General features: G+C 41.2%; 2 protein-coding genes across 5 annotated transcripts in view; one reads left to right on the top strand and one right to left on the bottom strand.

The window, feature by feature from the left end:
• Window positions 1–7840, top strand: part of iqck (IQ motif containing K) — a 118859-nt gene extending 111019 nt beyond the window's left edge. The window contains exon 9 of the mRNA XM_060840089.1: window positions 7685–7840. Within this exon, the coding sequence (XP_060696072.1) occupies window positions 7685–7806 (122 nt within the window). The 3' untranslated portion in view covers window positions 7807–7840. The remainder of the gene's footprint in view (window positions 1–7684) is intronic.
• A 1044-nt stretch (window positions 7841–8884) lies between these two features.
• Window positions 8885–17948, bottom strand: LOC132825103 (G-protein coupled receptor family C group 5 member B-like). 4 transcript variants are annotated; one of them, XM_060840085.1, is made up of 4 exons: window positions 17750–17948; window positions 15759–16786; window positions 12747–12856; window positions 8885–9203 (listed from the first exon to the last, which is right to left on the bottom strand). In XM_060840085.1, exons 2-4 carry the CDS (start codon window positions 16768–16770, stop codon window positions 9159–9161), a joined length of 1167 nt encoding a protein of 388 aa, XP_060696068.1. In that variant the 5' UTR covers window positions 16771–16786; window positions 17750–17948; the 3' UTR covers window positions 8885–9158. The 4 variants fall into 4 exon arrangements, with proteins under 4 accessions (XP_060696068.1, XP_060696070.1, XP_060696069.1 ...); XM_060840087.1 differs by lacking the exon at window positions 17750–17948 and adding an exon at window positions 17308–17374; XM_060840086.1 differs by lacking the exon at window positions 17750–17948 and adding an exon at window positions 17010–17059.
• Window positions 17949–19198: the final 1250 nt, after the last annotated feature.

Genomic DNA, 19198 nt, shown 5'->3' with positions numbered 1-19198 from the left:
AGGAAAAGTCAATGAGTTTTGATATTTAATATAAAAAGTCCAAAAAAACATAAATCGATTAGTTTAGCTTTGGCGCTAGGACAGGCAATGGAATTTTCATTTGAAGATGTGTCAGACAAACTTATAGAAACCAAAACAATAATACATTTAGTCAACAGGAATTTCAGAGAAGATCACGATGGAATTTATTTAAACCTTATTTCAATGTTTACAGAAGTAACAATTCAAAGATATGGTGGATCCTCAAAGGGGTTTTGCTCATTAGTCTCATGGAAAAGGTCAGCATTCGGAATCAGAAGTGAAATGTCAGACAAGTTGGTAAACGGGAAATAGAGAGCAAAGGTTTTTCAGACTGGCAAAACATGGGAAGGATTAGTTGTGGGATCCCCATTGTTAATGAATTATGGGAGTGATTTGGACTTGAACTGAAAGTACAGTTTCTATATTTGTGGATGCCACAAAGTTAAGGATCCAGTTAATGTAGAGCATTAATAACTTAATAAAATTTTAGAATGGGCATGTAATTGGCAAATTAACTTCCATGTAGGTAAGGGTGACATGATATGTTTTGAAACAATTTGATCACGTATTCAATATAAGTATTAAAATGGGGTTGAGTGCAGTGGATTCTGGACAGGCATACAAATTACAGAGAGTAGTGATAAGGTTAGTAAAGCTATGCAAAAAATAATCACTAGAATTTATTTCTTGAGGGATAGAATTGAAAAGCAAAAATGTCTTGGTCAGAACACATTTAGAGTTCTATGAACTGGCTTGAAAGGTATGTCATAAAAATGATATAGAATTACTGAAGAAGATGCAAAATTGATCCCTTCAGCTGTTCACAACCAGCAAGGTATTGTACCCAGCCAGCCCGCACTTACAAAACTCGCAATAGTGTCCAACATGAGATACAGTTCCATAATTGGGCAACATTTGCTGGATGATCCTGTGAGCCAAAGATTACACTGACAACCCAGTTTGGAGTTCATAGTGCAATGCTGCTGGCAGCTACATATATTAATATAGAGGGCTCTGTTCTTTCAGATAGAAAGAACATGCACACCGACTGTGCCTGTATCAATTCAACAAAGTAAGTGAGAGCTTTTCTCTGGTTCATTTCTTAGGGCAATGGCTTAAACAAAATCAACCAACTGATTCAAAATTTCCATGAAGCTTGACATAACAGTTACTCATCATTACTGGCTGCTTGGCCATGGCAGTGCAGGCTACCAATCAGACTTCACTTACGAACCAGTGAATATTCTGCTGTCAGTGCAGTATAAATGTTGGTTTTCCCCGGAAATTGGTATTGTATAAATTGTTCTGGTCAAAGCAAGACAAAAACTTTCCACAAAATGTGTCACTTCTCAGCGATACTCGAGTTGTATATTACTAAATGATTATTTGTAAAAGCTAGTAATTTAAACTTAGAGTTAGATTATTTAGGAAACAATTTTTTCCATACATGCTTAGTGGAAACCTAGAATGCAGTTTCCCAGCAGGGTAGCCTACTGACAGCCCTTGTGTCTAATGGAGCTTTGCTCATTCTTTACATTAATAACTTACAGCCATCATGTGAAGTCATATTAGCATTGTATGTTCTTTTATGCTGTCTCATTTCAAGTGGATAAAATCTCGCATTCACAGCCCTGCCATCATGGAGTGGATCACTTCAGATTCCATTTGATGACAGCTGCTAACAGCTGTTAATTTTAAATTACAAAGCATCTGCAAAGGCACACTAACTATCTCTCTCTCTCTCTCTCTGAAACACACTCTCTCTCTGACACAGTCACACACTCCCTCTTTCAAATATGCACAGACTCTTGCACATACACACACTCTCACACAACCACACGTTCCCACAAACACACTCAGTCCCTCACATACAACACGCTGTGCACAATTCTGGTCACCCTACAATAGGAAGGATGTTATTAAGCTGGAAAGGATGCAAAAATATTTACAAGGATGTTACTGAGACTGGAAGGTTTGAGCTATAAGAGGAGGTCGGATAGGCTGGGACTATTTTCCCTGGAGCATAGGAGACTTGAAGGGTGACCTTATAGAGGTTTGTAAAATTTTAAGTTAATAGCAAAGATCTTTTCCTCAGGGTAGAGGAGTCCAAAACTATATTTTTAAGGTGAGAGGGAAAGATTTAAAAGGCACATGAAGGGGCAACATTTGAACACAGAGGGTGGTGCATATATGGAATGAATTACCAGAGGAAGTGGTAGAGGCAAGTACAATTACAACATTTAAAAGGCAGGCGACTGACTGTGTGGAATTTTCCACGTTCTCCCTGTGTCTGCGTGGGTTTCCTCCGGGTGCTCTGGTTTCCTCCCACAGTCCAAAGATGTGAGGGTCAGGTGATTTGGCCATGCTAAATTGCCCGTAGTGTTAGGTAAGGGGTAAATATAGGGGTATGGGTGGGTTGCGCTTCGGCAGGTTGGTGTGGACTTGTTGGGCCAAAGGGCCTGTTTCCACCCTGTAAGTAATCTAATCAAGATACATGGATAGAATATGTTTAGAGGGATATAGGCCAAGTGCAGACAAATCCAAGTAGTTCAGGTTAGTAAACCTGGCCAGCATGGACAAGTTGGGCCAAAGGGCCTATTTCCATGATGTATGACTCTATTAATATCGACAAGTCAAGTCAGAGAGACGGGGTGGGAAAATTAAAGATAGACTATAGACTATAGATAGCAGGGGCTATCTGTATCTGAAAGTTTATTAACAATTAACAATATGCTCTAAGATGACATATTAGCCTTCCATATAATCAGGGTTCTTTGCTTACTGATGTTGAAATTACATACTATATATGGATGACTGGCTGACTAACTTGTGCTGCTGACCAACTAACTAAATGAATGTACAGAGAAAAAAAAGGGAACATTTATATTAGAGTGTCAATAGTTATATCAACTAGCTGACTTAAAAGTATAGTGTCTGTTAGATATCTTTGTAATGATACCACTGGTACAATAATAATTAGGAAGGTATAAGAATGTTAGGGATGGAGCAAATGTCTTGCTAGAGGTTGGTGAGACTGTATCTGAATTTGTGTACAGTTTCGGTTTTAAAGGTTGAATATACTTGCATTGTAGGCAGTTCAGAGAAGATTCATTAGGCTTATTCCTGGGATGAAGAGGGCCGATGAATAAAGGTTGAACAGGTTGGGCCCCTGTACACATGGGAGCTTTGAAGAACAAGAGTTGATCTGATTGAAACATGAAATTCTGACGATGGGGTGGGGTGCAGGATAGATTCTGAGCAACTGTGGACAAATGTAGAACTAGGGCATAGTTTCAAAGTAAACAGCTCCCCCTTTGAAGATGAGGAAGAATTTATTCTCTCAAATGGTCATTAGTCTTTGCAATTCTCTCTCCCAGAAAGAAGGGTCATTGAATATGCTCAATGATGAGTTTCTCAGATTTTTGCACTCGGCAGGAATTCCTCAAACCATTGTCCCTGGCCCCATCATCTTGAACTGCTTCAATGATCTTCCCTCCATTATAAGGTCAGAAGTGGGGTTGTTTGTTGATGATTGCACAATGTTCAGCATCATTCATGACTTTTCAGATACTGAAGCAGACCATGTCCAAAAGCAGCAAGACCTGGACAATCTCCAGGCTTGGGCTAACAACTGAGAATTAGCAATCACACAAGTGCCACAAAATGACCATCTCCACAAAAGTGAATCCAATCCCTTAACATTCAATGGCATCTCCCATTATTAACATTCTGGATATTACCATTACTCAGAAATTGAACTGGAATCTTCCACATCCTGTGATGAAATCATTAGAAGAGTAAACCACGGGTAGCGTGGGTAAATAAAGTGTGTAACAGGCACACATTCAAGTGATACTATTTTAGGAGCAGAATAACAGCAAAATAGTGAAGCTGTTTTAAATGTGTGTGTGCAGAATGTTCCTGTAGAGTCAGGGCATGATATGAATATCTATGCTGGTCCTTAGCAAGTGTAATCCATTGCAGATTGGAAGAGCTGGGACTGACATTAAAGTAGGGGACATGGATTATCCACCTACAATACGGTTTAATAAACTGCTGCCAACAATCTAACTACAGATACAGCCTTTTTCAGTGAGCCTTTCCAAACCTGCCAACATGAACTTTTTCACGAATATGAGAGCCGAAACGTTCTCAGTTCTAATCACACTCTGCTGGTTTTGAAACTGCACCAGCTTAACCCTTTTACTGAGATAATGTATTCCTGCCCTGAATCCAAAGGAAATATATACTTTCCATGGAAGGAGTGATACAGTTCTACACTATAGTCCTCACAATTCATAATGCTTTCATTTGTTCACTAGGTCTAGATCTTAACTATTTTTCAGGAAAAACAAGGATCTGAACAGTGACCCCAGGAAACTCCATGACAAACTTCCCTCCAGCCTGAGAAGCATCCATTAACCATTACTGTTTCCTGTACCTCAGCCAATTTCATATGAAATGAATTGAAAAACTTACTCATGCAAGATTCTTCTGAACTGAAATCAAAGCTACTGGCCTTACATTGTTTACCATCTCTTTCACAAAATATCGTCAAAACATTATTTCTATTAACACCACAGGAGTTTACAGTCACCTACACTAACACAATACGGGATTAGGTGACTATTCCAGAATGATCACTGACCTGGTTTTAAAAAGATAAACCTTCAGAAAAGTAACTGACAGAAACAACCAAAACGTCATGATACAATGTTCCCTGAGTAACGCTTAATCCAGTCAAATGATCTCATTTATGTAAAAGTCACCATAGTCCCTGAGAGAGTGTGTGTGAGAGAGAGTGTATGCGATCATTCAAGGGTTGTGTACAACATCGTAGAACATAGAACAGTATGGCACAGGAATGGGCCCTTCAGCCCATAATGGTGTGCTGAACATGACACCAAATTATACTGATTCCCTTCTGCCTGCCCTTGGTCTGTATCGCTCCATTCCTTACACATTCATGTGCTTTTCCAAAACTCCCTTAAACATCCCTATCATATCTGCCTTCACCACCACCCTTGGCACTGTGTTCCAGAAACCTGCCACTCTATGTAAAAAACTTGCCCCTCACATCTTTGAACTTTCCCCCTCTCACTTTTAATGTATGCCCCAGTATTAGATATTTCAGCTCTGGGAAAAAAGATCCTGACTGTTAACCCTATCTATGCATCTCATAATGTTTCTAAACTTCTATTGAGTGTCCCCTCAGCCTCTACCATTCGAGAGAAAACAACCCTAAGCTTTTCTAGCCTCTCCTTAAAGCTCATGCCCTCTAATCTGGGCAGCATCCTGGTAAACCTCTTCTGCACCCTCTCCAAAGCCTTCACATCCTTCTTGTACATGAGCTGACAAAATTGAACATGGTACTCTAAGCGTGACCTAACCAAAATCTTATAAAGCTGCAATATAACATCCTGAATGTTGCACTCACTGCCTTGACCAATAAAGCCAACCATGCCATATGCCTTCTTTACCATCCGATCTACATGTATGGCCACTATCAGGGAGCTACAGACTTGAATCTCAAGCCAAAGCCAATTGGCTTTGAGTGACTGTGTACAAAGTCAGCGGTTAGCCTACCACATAATGGCAGGTTCAGGAGAATGGATTCTGGCATGGAAACTCAAGGCTGGCAATAGTATGTCAGTGACAATGGAAGTGTTTTGGAGTGGGCTCGGGCGTGAGGGATCTGGGGAAGAACAGGATGAGGTCAGGAATACGGAGGAGTGAAGTCAGAAGAGCCAGGCATCCTGGGGGCAGTTAAGACAATGACAGACCCAAAGGTCTGTATCATTCAGATGAATCAATCAATCAATCTCTCAGTGGTGGCTAAAAGTCCTAACAGGACTTTGGGTTCACTCATAAGACATTGTATTTGTTCCTGCTGAGAGTGATCTCAGACAATATCCTTTGCAATGCAGGGAAGGGAGGACCAGCTGAGTCTGCATATCAGCCATATTCCACCAATACGGATATTCAAAAAGAATGAACAAAAAATGTGTTTTCCCCACAATAAAGCAAATGACCTAACTCCCCTGTCACCAGGTCTCAATTAGGTGACGTGCGTGTGTGCGGGTCCCCACACTCCAAGGACTGCAGCATCTCACTACCATGAGCAATAATTGTGGCCAAGTCAGTGACACCCACAACCCATAAATTTAAAGTAAAACCTATATAACTGGATCTGGCATATTCAAATATTTAACTAAATATTTTGGCTAATAAATGGCATTGTTCATATCTTCACCCCCAAGTTTAAAAATAGTTATGTGCTTCCAAAAAAATTACCTTCTCATAGGGTCGTACAGCATGGAAAAAACCCTTCGGTCTAACCAGTTTATGCCATCCTTAATCCCAGCTAAACTACTCCCACCTGCCTGCACTTGGCCCACACCCCTCCAAACATTTCTTATTCATGTACTTATCCAAGTGTCTTTTAAAAGTTGTAACTGTACCCATACCACTTATAGAGTCATAGCAACGTTCAGCACAGAAACAGACCGTTTGTCCAACCCATCTATGCCGACCAGATATCCCAACCCAAACTAGTCCCACCGGCCAGCACCCGGTCCATAGCCCTCCAAACCCTACCTATTCATATACCCATCCAAATGCCTCTTAAATGTTGCAATTGTACCAGCCTCCACCACATCCTCTGGCAGCTCATTTCATACATGTACCACTCTCTGCGTGAAAAAGTTGCCCCATAGGTCTCTTTTATTAACTTTCCCCTCTCACCCTATGGCCTCTAATTCTGGAAGTTCATCCCACAGAAACCATTCTGTAACAAAGTTGCCACCCCCACATTTTTTTTTTACTTTATCCATACGATTTTTAAACCTCTAGAAAGGTGACCCTCAACCTCCTACACTCCAGTGAAAATTCCCAGCCTATCTAACCTCTCCTTATAACTCAAACCCTCCATCCCCAGCAACTTCCTGGTAAATATTTTCTGAACTTTCTCCAGTTTTAGTAATATCCTTTCTATAACAGGACAACCAGAAATGGACACAGTACTCCAGAAGAGATCTCACCAATGACCTAACGAAGGGCTTTTGCCCAAAACATCGATTGTCCTGCTCCTTAGATGCTGCCTGACCTGCTGTGCTTTTCCAGCAACACACTCGCAGTCACCAATTACCTGTACAATGTCAAGATGGCTTCCCAATTTCTATCCTCAAAAAGGTCTGAGCAATGGAACCTAAACAGATACAAAGTCCATTTTTTTGAGCTTTCAACATTTAAAAAGTACATTACCATCAATGTAGTGATTTCAGCTCAAACAATGCTCTCAGGCTGAAAGCTAGCTCTCATGGTAGAACACATCCCTTCTTTCTCACCATTTGCAGAGGCCTGCCCTACACCTTGCATCTTTGAGTGATGTTTCAGTTTGTTCAAAAACATTGCTATAGCCTTTTCCAAAGAAAGAGATGGACAAAAGTAGTTCAGAAGTCAAAAAAAGTGCAGTAACGGCCAGTTTCAGGATTTGAAGCTTACAGCTGAAATGAACATTTCCTTTGCTTTATTCCTGTTCTTAATGAAAGATATTCAGTGCAGACATTAAATATTATTAACTGGTTAGTAATGATTCTATAAACCATTGTTAAAAATTCATATTTCATAGTTTGACTGATGAATTGTTTTACTTTGTATATAGTTGGACAGAAAATGGAGGACCCTGAAGAGTCTATTCCTCACTCTTCTGAGGAAGTGCCTGTTAAAGTACCTTCACCTACCCAGTATGAAATAATGCTGAGCATCAGAGAAGCTTGTGATTAATTGATGCAAATTGTTTTTTGTTCTCCAATTTGTATTTGACTGTATTGAATGTTGTTCTGCATTTCAAAAGCAAAGACATTTGACACTAAGTAAATATAATCTCATTTATTTTAGTAGCATCTTGAAAATAAAACTTTTGCACATGCTTTATATTATCAACATGTGACATATCTATAATTATACTTATGCACTCCCGCATATGTGAACAGACAGGTATGCACAAACTGATTGTCTTCATTAGATAGTCTTCATTAGTTTGTAAAAACTGTGCAAATCTTTCACGATCCTGTTATAAAAAGCACAACGTTTAATACACTTGTCAATTGTTTGAGCAGTAGTTTGGTTGTAAATTCTGTTGTGCCAAAGACAGGCTGTGAACCGAGATATTTGGCTTTGTAGTAGGTGAAACAGCATTTTTTTTTTAAAATCTTGTTTTCTGCCAATGTCTGTAATTCTGTCTTTAGTGTATTCTACGTTTTGAAAAAAGTCAATGAAGTGGCTTTATATTTTGATGAGCCAAATGGAAATTTCTTCCTGTAGCTACAAGAAGTTTGGCGAGTTGACATTTTAAAATTGAAGCTATTATTTTTAAAAAGTGGATAATTAAGAATGAGGTATATACAAGCTTTAAAAGTCTGTATTTGACTAATCTTCTGTTCCACTATTTTTACTATAAGTATGCCATTAACAAAACAAACTTATTGCATACAAAGCAAATTTAAAACACTAATGATCAAAACTTCCATCTCTCTCTCTCTCTCTCTTCCTGTATAAAGTACACACCCACCAGACTGAATCTCTATTGCCAAAGTAAAACGTTGCTGAAGGTTTAGAATAAACTACACTTGAAAGAATGGTCAATTGCCACAATTTACATTACAGCTTTTCTATAGGATATTATGAAATAGCTGAACAACTATATTAAAATTACTGCTCAACTTCAATTAACCGGTCCGACTAATGACATACATTACTAGTGCTGCAATAAAATCACAAGATAGAAAAATCATCCCCATCTCCTGCAGGGTGTTTCAATGTAATATCTAGTAGATACTGGTTTTGCAGAAATGAAGCAATATTGAAAGTTACACACAGCCAGTTTATTAATGTAATATAATCCCTATATATATACACACATCAACACAAAAATACTCCAGAGCTGCAAAGGTTCTCCTCTTCATTTGGAGGCTGATTTCATGTAAAGATATAAGCTTTGCTGTACATCCTATAAAAGATCACATTAGAATAAATTCCCAATTGCCTGGGCTTCCATCTGCTCCTACTTGTGTTGCTACCACCGTCTTCACCATCTGAATTGATGGAGTTTGCTCATAACTTAAATGGTTTAGCTTTCACCAAAGGTGTCTTCCTGCATAGCTTGGAGGGGCTGATGGTATCTGAAAAAGTAGTGAAAACTTATAGTTACTGGCTAGAAATTAAAACTGATATCTTTTGCCAAAACTATTTTTAAAAAGTTGTACCTTAGCCAAATAGGTTACAATGTGCAATAGAGTTGAGTGTGTGGTGCTAGAAAAGCATAGCAGGTCAGGCTGCATCTGAGGAGCAGAAAATCAACATGGACTCATTCCTGATTAATGGCTTTAGTCCAATACGTCGATTTTCCTGCTCCTTTGATGCTGCCTGACCTGCTGTGCTTTTCCAGCACCACACATTCGACTCTGATCTCCAGCATCTGCAGTCCTCACTTTCACCTACAATGTGCAATACCTTAGTAACAGAACACAGGAGAAGTAGGCCATTCAGCCAGATCATGGCTGATCTGATAATCCTCAACCATACTTTCCTGCCTTTTCTCTATAACGCTGCGATTCCCTTACTGATTTATAATCAGTCTCCCTCAGCCTTAAAGTAAGTAGTTCAAAAGCTGAAATTTAAACGTTAAAATTTATTTTTATGCTTAATTATTACAGCATAGGAGGGGGGTTTTGCTCCATGTCTGTGCTGGCCCTCTTAAAGGAGCAATTCATGTACTTCAAGGAACAACTATGCAATTAAGTGAAAATACCTTTAATTTGTGCCATTACTCTTTTAGCTTTGTGACAGTTACATTTTGTTGTCACCAGTTACTGCATTAAAATGTCATGAAGTTGATATATTTTCACAGTAGGCAAGAGCTAAACTTACTGGATATGTTGAAAGCAAATAATTACATGCAGAAGCGTACTTTAAATTTTGATAACATGGTTGGCAAGTGGAAGCCCTTGACATCAAGACAGCAGTTGACTGAGCATGGCATCAAGGAGCCCTTGCAAAACTGGAACCAATAGGAACCATGGGATAATCTCCATTTACTGCAGTCATACCTGGTACCTCAGCTCTGGAGCATCTCTGCAGGAATTCTCCAGGATACTATCCTGAGCCCAACCATCTTCAGCTGCTTGAATGACCTTCCCTCAGTGGCAAGTAACATTCGTGCCACACAGCTTGTGGGTTATGATGGTCTCTAACAAGAGAATCCAACCATGTCTGCTTGACATTCAATAACATTTCCTTTGCTGAATCCCCCACTGTCACTGATTTAAAAAAAAAACTGAACTGGACCAGCAATTTAAATACTGTGACTATGAGAGCAGGTTAAAGGCTGAAAATTATGTAGCAAGTAACTCACCTGGCTCCCCAAAGCATCTAGATGCACAAATCAGAGTTTAATGGATTATTCTTCACTTGCCTGGATGGATACAGCTCCAAGAGCACTTGCTTAATTGCCAACTCATCCATAGTCTTAAACATTCACTCTCCACATCAAAGTGCACACTATTCCTGCTGCACAATCTACAAGATACACTGCAGAACTTCATCAAGGTTTATATGACAGCACTTTCCAAACCACAGCCACTTCCATCTAGAAGGAAGGGCTGCATATACATAGCAACGTCATGATCCATAAGTTCACTTCTAAGCCATTCAACATTGGAGATATATCACCATTCCATCAATGTCTCTGGGTCAAAAATCCTAAAACTCCCTCCCTGTAAAGGCATTGCGGGTCAACCTACAAAATGTGGACTGCAGTGGCTCACCAAGATCCTCATGGGTAGTTAGGAATGAACAAGAAATACTGCTGAGTCAGTAACACCCACAGAATCCTACAGCATGGAGACAGGGCCTTTGGCCCAAACTGGTCCATGACGACCAAAGCGTCCATCACTAACTCCATTTCACTGCACTCGGCCCATATCCTTCTAAACCCTTCCTATCCATGTATGTCCAAATGCCTTTTAAACATTGTTAATGTACCTGCCTCAACCACTTCTGCTGCCAGCTCCTCTATATGTGTATCACCCTTTGTGTAAAATAATTGCCCCTCAGGTTCCCTTTTATTCTTTCCCCTCTAACCCTTAATTTTCCAACCCTGGGAAAACAACTGAGTGCATTCACCCTATCCATGTCTCTCATGGTCTTATAGACTCCTATAAAGAGTCCCCCTGCTCCCCCGCCCAAGTCTCCCACACAATGAAGAAGAAAATCCTAACTTGTCCAACCTCTCCCTGAACTCAGACCCTTGAGTCCTGACAACATGCTTGCAAATATTTCTGCACCCTTTCCAGTTTAATAACCTCCTTTCTACTAAAAAGATGAGCAAAACTGAACATAACACTCCAAGTGCAGCCTCACCAATGTCCTGTACAACTGTAATGTAACTTCCCAACTTCTATTCTCAGTGCCCTGACTGATGAAAGCCAGTGTGCCAAAAGCTTTCTTCCTTGTTCGGTCTACCTGTGACTCCATTTTCAGAAAACCATGCACTTGAACTCCAAGGCCCTCTGTTCCACTACGCTCCTTAAGACCCTATGATTTAACTTTCCAAAATGCAACACCTCACACCTATCTATATTAAAACTCCATTTGCCATTTATCAGCCCACTTCCCCAGCTGACCAAGATCACATCCTGAGATTAATTTTAAAAGGCATCCCCGCCCTCCCAACCTCTTGAACCCGGCAGCTCAGTGAATTCTCCTCACTTCATCAGACTCCCAGTTCTGGGCATCATGATTTGTTGGGTCCCTCAGCTTTGGAAATTGCCTGTACTACTTCTGGCACTACAAAGCTGTTAGCCAATCCAATCTCCTCCAGATAAAAGGAGAAGTCATGCCTTAACACAACAATCCATTGAACCCAGCATAAATTGGTGTGTGGCAGCCATTTGGGATATTGGGCACACCCACCTTGTCCTCAACATTCCTATGGAACTTTTAGCCAGAGTTTGGTGCTCAGCTGGTGTGTGAGGAATGTATAAGATCTTCCCGCGTGTCCTGTACAGTCTACCTCCACTTGCAAGTGAGTTCAGAGAAACAAACAAACTTCTTAATACTGCCTAAAAATGTTGTTAAGGTTTAATTAAAATAACTTTTTTAAAAAAGAGGGTAACCTCTTTAAAATAGTGGGGATGCTCAGCTTGATTGAGTAAGGCAGCCACAAGTTTTAGAAATCAGACACTTATTCTGTGCTTCAGAAATTTAAAAGTACACAAAATTAAATAGTCAACTTTCTTTGAGAAAAATAGATAAGAGATGGGAAGCTGATCTCAAAATTGGAACAAAAAGCTGGAGATTTTACCCATGCTGATTCAGCTTCTGTTGGCAGCTGGGGAAGATGGCACTGTTAAGGTCAGCAACTTTATATATAAATAGTGAGCATGTAAAATAGTTGCTCATTTTAACTCCATCTATGAGTGTGAGGGCTGAAATGTTTTAGATGAAATACATTGGAATTAAGTTAATACTTGACTATATAATTATCCAACAATGCAGATGTTTTCATAATTCCAAGCTGTTTAGTTTCAAACATGATTTGTTGATATTTTAAGATCAGCTTGTACTAATTTATAAGTTTTCCACTTTCAGATAAAATTAAAATGTAGGTTTACTAACAGGAGTTAAATTCATGGGTCAATAATGGATTTTTAAAAAAAACTTACGTTTCCACCATTAAGAACAACTGCCATTTCAGTGGGTTGATAGACATTACTGCGAAGTTGAATATTGGGTCTATGACCCAGACTACCATTGCGAAATCCTGATTTAAAAGCTGTCATGGGATAAGAGAAAAATTTGTATAGTGGTATAAAACCAAAACAATACAACAAAACCTCAAACTTTTAAAAATCTAATACTTTATTCCACTACTTCACTGCTTGACATGGTGAAAAAGTAATTCCAATAATCAATAGAAACCAAATATAATGGCTTACAATATCTGAACTACACAATACAGTAAACATTTTCGGGTTAATGTGTCTGTGTAGCCCTTCTAGTGGCTATCATTTTTTAGAAACATTCAGCAATATCAAAGAACAAAAAACAAGTTCAGCTCAGGAACAGAACCTTTGGCCCACATTTTATATTTTCATACTAAAACGGTCTTCCCTTACAGAATCTGTATCCTTCTATTCCCTTCCTATTCATGTATTCATCCAGGTGTTTCTCAAATGCTGCTATTGTATCTGCCTCCACCACCTCCTCTAGCAGCATGTTCCAGTCACATATCACCCTTTGTGTGAAAGACCTGCCTTGCAAATCTCTCAAATTTTCCTGCCCACTTCTCCCTGTCCTCACTCCAACATCTAAAATCCCCCATACCAGGCAACATCCTGGTAAACCTTTTCTCTACTCTCTCCAAAGCATCCACATCCTTCAGGTAGTGTGGTGACCAGAACTGCAGCTAATATTCCAAGTGTGGCCTAACTAAAGTTCTATAAGCTGCAACATAACTTATCTATCCCTATACTCAATGCCACTTGCCATGAAGCCAAGCATGCCATAGGCCTTTTTTTTTAAAAAAACTTCTTTATCTACCTGTGCTGCCACCTTCAGTGATCTGTGGACCTGCACACCATGATCCCTCTGCACATCAATATTCCTAAGGGTTCTGCCATTCACTGTATAATTTCCACCTGTATTTGACCTTTCAAAATGAATCACCTCACGTTTGTCTAGAATAAACTATCTGCCATTTGTCTGCCCGAGCATCCAACTGATCTGTATCCTGCTGTATTCTCTGACAATCCTCAATATCCACAAATCCACCAATCTTTGTATCGTCCACAAAAACTTACTTGTTAGACTAACTGTTTTTCTCCAAATCATTTATATAGACTACGAACAGCAGAGGTCCCAGCACTGATCCCTGTGGAACACCACTCATCACAATCCTCCATTTCAAAAAAAATTATTCCACTACCACCCTTGGTCTATGACTAAGCCAGCTCTGTATTCATCTTGCCAGCTCACCCCGATACCATGTGACTTCACCTTTTGTACCAGTCTGCCATGAGGAACCTTGTCAAAGGCTTTACTGAAGTTAATGTAGGCAACATCAACCACTTTTCCCTCAATCATCTTCATTACCTCCTCAAAAAAACTCTACCTCCCCCCGCACTGTCTATCGCTAATAAGTCTATTTGCTTCTGATTGCGTATAGATCTTGTCCCTGAGAATCTATTCCAATAATTTCCCTACCAATGAGAGACTCGCAGGCCTGTACTTTCCTGGATTATTTAAGAAGGGTAACAGTGATAATGGGACTACATTGGCTATTTTCCAATCCTCTGGGACCCCATCTGTGGCAAAAGAGGAGACAAAGATGTCCGTCAATGCTCCAGCAATTTGTTCTCTTGTCGCCCTCGATTTTCTGGGATAGATCCCATCAAGGTCCAGGGACTTATCTACTTTAATATTTTGAAAGACACACAACACCTCTTCCTTTTTTAATAACAACTTGGTTTAGAGATTCAACCCTCCCTTCCCTGAGGTCATCCTTCACCAATTCCTTCTCTTTGGTGAATGCCAACACAAAGTATTCATTTAGGATTTCATCTACATCTTCTGGCTCCACACAGATTCCCTCCTTTGTCCTTGTGTGGGCCAATCCTTTCCCTGACTACCCTCTTGCTTTTTATATATTATGAAAAAGCCTTGGGATTCTTTATCCTGTTTGCTATTGACTCTCATGACTCCTTTTAACCCTTCTTATTCCTTGTCTAAGCTCCTTCCTACTTTCCTTATATACTTCAGCGGCTTCATCAGTTCCCATCCTCCTAGACCTTATGTATGTTACCTTATTTTTGACCAATGTCCTAACATCCCTGGATATCCAAGGTTCACGTAACTTGCCTCCCCGATCCTTCATTCTCTCAGGAATGTGCCACTCCTGAACTTGTATTAACTGCCGTTTGAAACACTCCCAAATGTCCCTCAAACAGCTGCCTCCAATCAACATTCTCCAGTTCCTGCCTAATATTGTTACATAGTGTGCCTTCCCCCCAGTTAAAACACCTTCACCCATGGACTCCTGTTATCCCTATCCATGGGTATCTTAAAACTCACTGTATTATGGTCACTACTCCCAAAATGCTCCCCCACTGACACCTCACTCACCTGGCTGAGCACATTCCCCAAAACCAGGTCCAGTATCCAACCAGGGGAGGGGTTAATGTTTTACATACCGTGTTAAGAAACTCTCCTGAATGGCCTGTACAAATTCTGCCTCAAAAGTTCCTAGTACAAAGTGAGTCTCGGTCAATTATAGGGAAAGTTAAGTCACCCACCAAAACAATTCTGCTGTTTTTACATCTTTCCAAAATCGGTCTACATATCCTCACTTCTATCTCCCTGTGGTAGTTGGGAGGCCTGTACTATACCCCAGCATTGTGATTTCATCCTTCCCATTCCTGAGTTCCACCCATACTGCCTCACTGCACGAGTCCTCTGATACATCCTCCCTCAGTACAGCTGACAGACACTCCAACAGCTTACAGTAAAAATGGAATGAATTAATTCCTGGGTAAGAATAGTGTCCTCCCATTGCGAGTCTATGGGTTAGATGTGTTTATTTTTTGGAGGAAAAAAAAGGACAACAAAAGGTTAAATGTTCATCAAGAATGAAAACTTTGGCAAAAGTACCAACGCAGAACAGAAGTGTTTTTTTTTACCTGCCCCAGACTCATCCAAAGAGAAAGCTTTATTTTCCATGTAACTGCGAGGAAGTTGCAATTCTTCTTCGAAGTTAGTCTCCCGGATTCTTGGCTGAACTGCATCAAAGTAGTCAGGAGGGGCTTGTTTGGTTGGGACAATGGAGCAATAGAGCTCGGGGATAGCGTGGAACAGGAGAAATACCCAGCCATTAGAGACCAGGGCGATGGAGAGGGACGGGTCATCCCACAGGGGCTGCTTCTTCAGTTCCTTGTTACCGTACAGATACATGACAATCCACGCTACCCAGATCAGGATGGACAAGCTGACAGTGACCAGCACACAGGCTCCATTCTTCTTCCATTTCTTGTATTTTCCACACAAGCTAAAGGAGGAGAGTAGCAGAGTTACAGCCATCAGGAACATCACGTAAATCGATGCCATTACAAAGTCCATCTGCTGATATTGACAGGCAGCCTGACGGTCCCGGACTATAGTCAGGATCAGCCACTCCACTGCAATGATCACCTGGACCAACATCAGGCAGACCGCAATCCCAGCCAACAGCCAACCTGATGGCCCCTGGCCATGGGAAACCAACTGGCGCAGCCTCCAGGCCTGGGCCAGGAGACAGGAAAAGCACAGGGCGAACAGAACTCCCCACAAAAACCTCCTGGTGGGGCACGTTCTCCCATCCTCCGGGATAATAAATGCAAACGACAGTCCAAACAGGCCGAGCGTGCCAAATAAGAACAGGAACTGGATTCCCAGAGGATTCTTCTTCTCCTTGTCTTTAATGAACGGCAGCTTCACCAACAGAATCAGCATCAGGAGGAATGCAGTCAGTACTCCAGCGCCGGCCACTGCCTCTACAACGATACCCCAGATAACATCCAGGCTGCACAGGTTCACATAGTGAGGCAGCAGCTGTAACCCACAGCCTCGGTGTGGAACCGGGTTACTGGTGTTTTCAGAGGAGCTGTAACTAATCACCGAGAGAAGGACCAAGGATGCAGCTGGAAACGGTCTCATGGTGCCCGAAGAGAAGCTGCGTGGGGGGGGGGGAAAATGAGAAAGGTACACGTTAGCTCCAGTTATGACTGCACTGTACAGCATTACAGGGCGAAGCAGCAGCTGGGAGGGTCTCGCTGCTTTGGAAGCTTCACTTTGTCAAAAGACTAAGGTTTGAATGAGACCGAGCTGCCAGTGTTATTCAAACCGATTCCTATAAACAGCTCTCACCCTCCTTCATCTCTCATTTTCTAACCAACCTGTTCAGAGATCTTATTACAACCCTCTGCAGCAGGTGCGACTTGAATCTAGACCTCCTGCCTCAGAGGAAGGGACAACACAACCTTCCTTCGGTCATTTCATAGGAACGCAATAAACAATTGCACTGATTGCTCGTGCACGAGCAGAGTTTTGTTTTAATTTCCTAGTCACATTTTGCAACAGTCAATTTTTAAAAATAAAGGAATCGGAGCAAAAAGGTGATAATTTTTCCCCCAATTCGAGGCAGAAGTTTGTAATTGATCACCATTCTACCAAAGTACAGAACCTAGATCTCACACACAAAACGATGTCGTCGTTGCTATTTCCAGTTGATCAAAAGAAAAACAAATTCTCAACGAGGGAGACTTGCCCTTGATGCGGGGGTCTCATAGACCAGTCGGAAATCTACCCAGACTCCCACTCACTCCACACTGTCAGCTCCTATCACCACGTGAGAACCGGTTACCCAACATTTCCCCCTCAACAATCCTTCCAAACCCAACAGGAACAAACATCTCCCCCACATTCAGAACCACATTTCATTTTGATATCTACAGTTCCAACCGGAAAAGTATTTATCTCAACATTCCAAAAACATTCAGCAACCAGAATCAGAAACTAAACTCCGACAGGCGCCGGGACCGGCCGGTGCAATTCTTCACAGTGAGCAGCTTCATCAGAAAGTGATAAGGCCATCAATTAAACCAGCAAACAGTGATTACCAACTTATTATACTTACATTAAAAATACACGGAGAATAAATCAAACATTTAATAATAACGTTGCTATTTAGTTGCAAAATGTGTCAGTCTTGTAATGTTTTACTGTACAAAATAGTCTTTATAAAGTCAATTCTAACTATTTGAAAATAGTTTTTTAAAAATCTGTTGGAGCTGAAGGAGTGTCTTGGTGCAGCTGTGAGTCGCGGTGACCGGGAGATGCTTTAACCGAGAAACACGGGATGATGTGAGGAGAGGGAGGGACTTACACAGAAACTGCTCTCGGATTGACTCTCTGCGTCAGATTGTAGGCAGGGCAGGGATTTAAAGGACATTAACAGAGCAGGACGTGACAGCCGGATAGCTCACATGAAATTACTTCACTGGAGAAGAGATCTTATATTTGAAAAACAACTACAGCCGCCGAGAACCGGCTTACCAAGGGGTTGGTTTTGAAAATGCAGTGACTACAAAAGCCCCGACAGCAATGTCACACTGAAGCTGGAAGTCTATAATTAACATCACACAAACGCCGTTCCAAGATGAGTAATTCAATCATAAACACTTCATGAAATCTCTAACCTTTGAGTTTGTTTACTCACTCGGCGCCACTGGCATGTGTTGTCCGTCCCTAGTTGCCCCTTTGAGGTGTCTTCTTGAACCTCAGAACAGTAAGGATCACCTGACCTGAAGCATTCATTTTGATTTCTCTCCACAGATGCTGCCAGACCTGCTGAACTTTTACAGAAATTTCTGTTTTTTGTCCCCAGCCTCTGACTTGGTCTTGCGCCTATCATATATGCCAAATCTAGGCAGATCCTTGGCCTCCTCCATCGCCAGACCATAGCAACACAACAGCTGGAGGAGGAGCGCCTCATCTTCGGCCTAGAAACCCTCCAACCACAAGGGATGAACTCAGATTTCTCCAGCTTCCTCATTTCCCCTCCCCCCACCTTGTCTCAGTCAAATCCTCGAACTCAGCACCACTTTCCTAACCTGCTTCTTCTTCTGCTCCTAACCAGGTCTTCTTCCTGACATCTCCAACCTATCACCCTCACATTGACCTCCTTCCACCTATCGCATTTCCAACGCCCATCCTCCCTACCTTTTATCTTAGTCTGCTGGACACACTTTCCTCATTCCGCAAGAAGGGCTAATGCCCGAAATGTCGATTCTCCTGCTCCTTGGATGCTGCCTGACCTGCTGCGCTTTTCCAGCAACACGTTTTCAGCGGAAATGATCATTGCCTGGTGCTGTTGTGGTGTTGTTACTTAGTAATTTTCAGCCCAAATTTATAAATGTTTGTAAGGGAAATAGAATGATGCAACACTTGAAATTGATTGTGAACGGTATACTTCATGGACAGGTAACTAGATGGCTGCACACATCTGTGCATCCACACAAAACCAGATCTATTTGTACTGGAGTTATTTTATCCAGTCTGTAGCTTTATTTCCCGTTCCAACATC

The sequence above is a fragment of the Hemiscyllium ocellatum genome, chromosome 20 (assembly GCF_020745735.1).
Source record: "Hemiscyllium ocellatum isolate sHemOce1 chromosome 20, sHemOce1.pat.X.cur, whole genome shotgun sequence".
NCBI classification, from domain to species: Eukaryota; Metazoa; Chordata; class Chondrichthyes; order Orectolobiformes; family Hemiscylliidae; genus Hemiscyllium; species Hemiscyllium ocellatum.
This window is presented reverse-complemented; position numbering and strand designations above follow the sequence as displayed.

Coding starts and splice junctions, on each gene's coding strand:
- LOC132825103 (XM_060840084.1), bottom strand. CDS start 16,854: ATGCTGTACAGTGCAGTCATAACTGGAGCTAACGTGTACCTTTCTCAT. Junction 12,857..15,758: donor TTTGGATGAGTCTGGGGCAG/GTAAAAAAAAAC, acceptor ATCCCATGACAG/CTTTTAAATCAGGATTTCGC. Junction 9,204..12,746: donor TTGTTCTTAATGGTGGAAAC/GTAAGTTTTTTT, acceptor CTACTTTTTCAG/ATACCATCAGCCCCTCCAAG.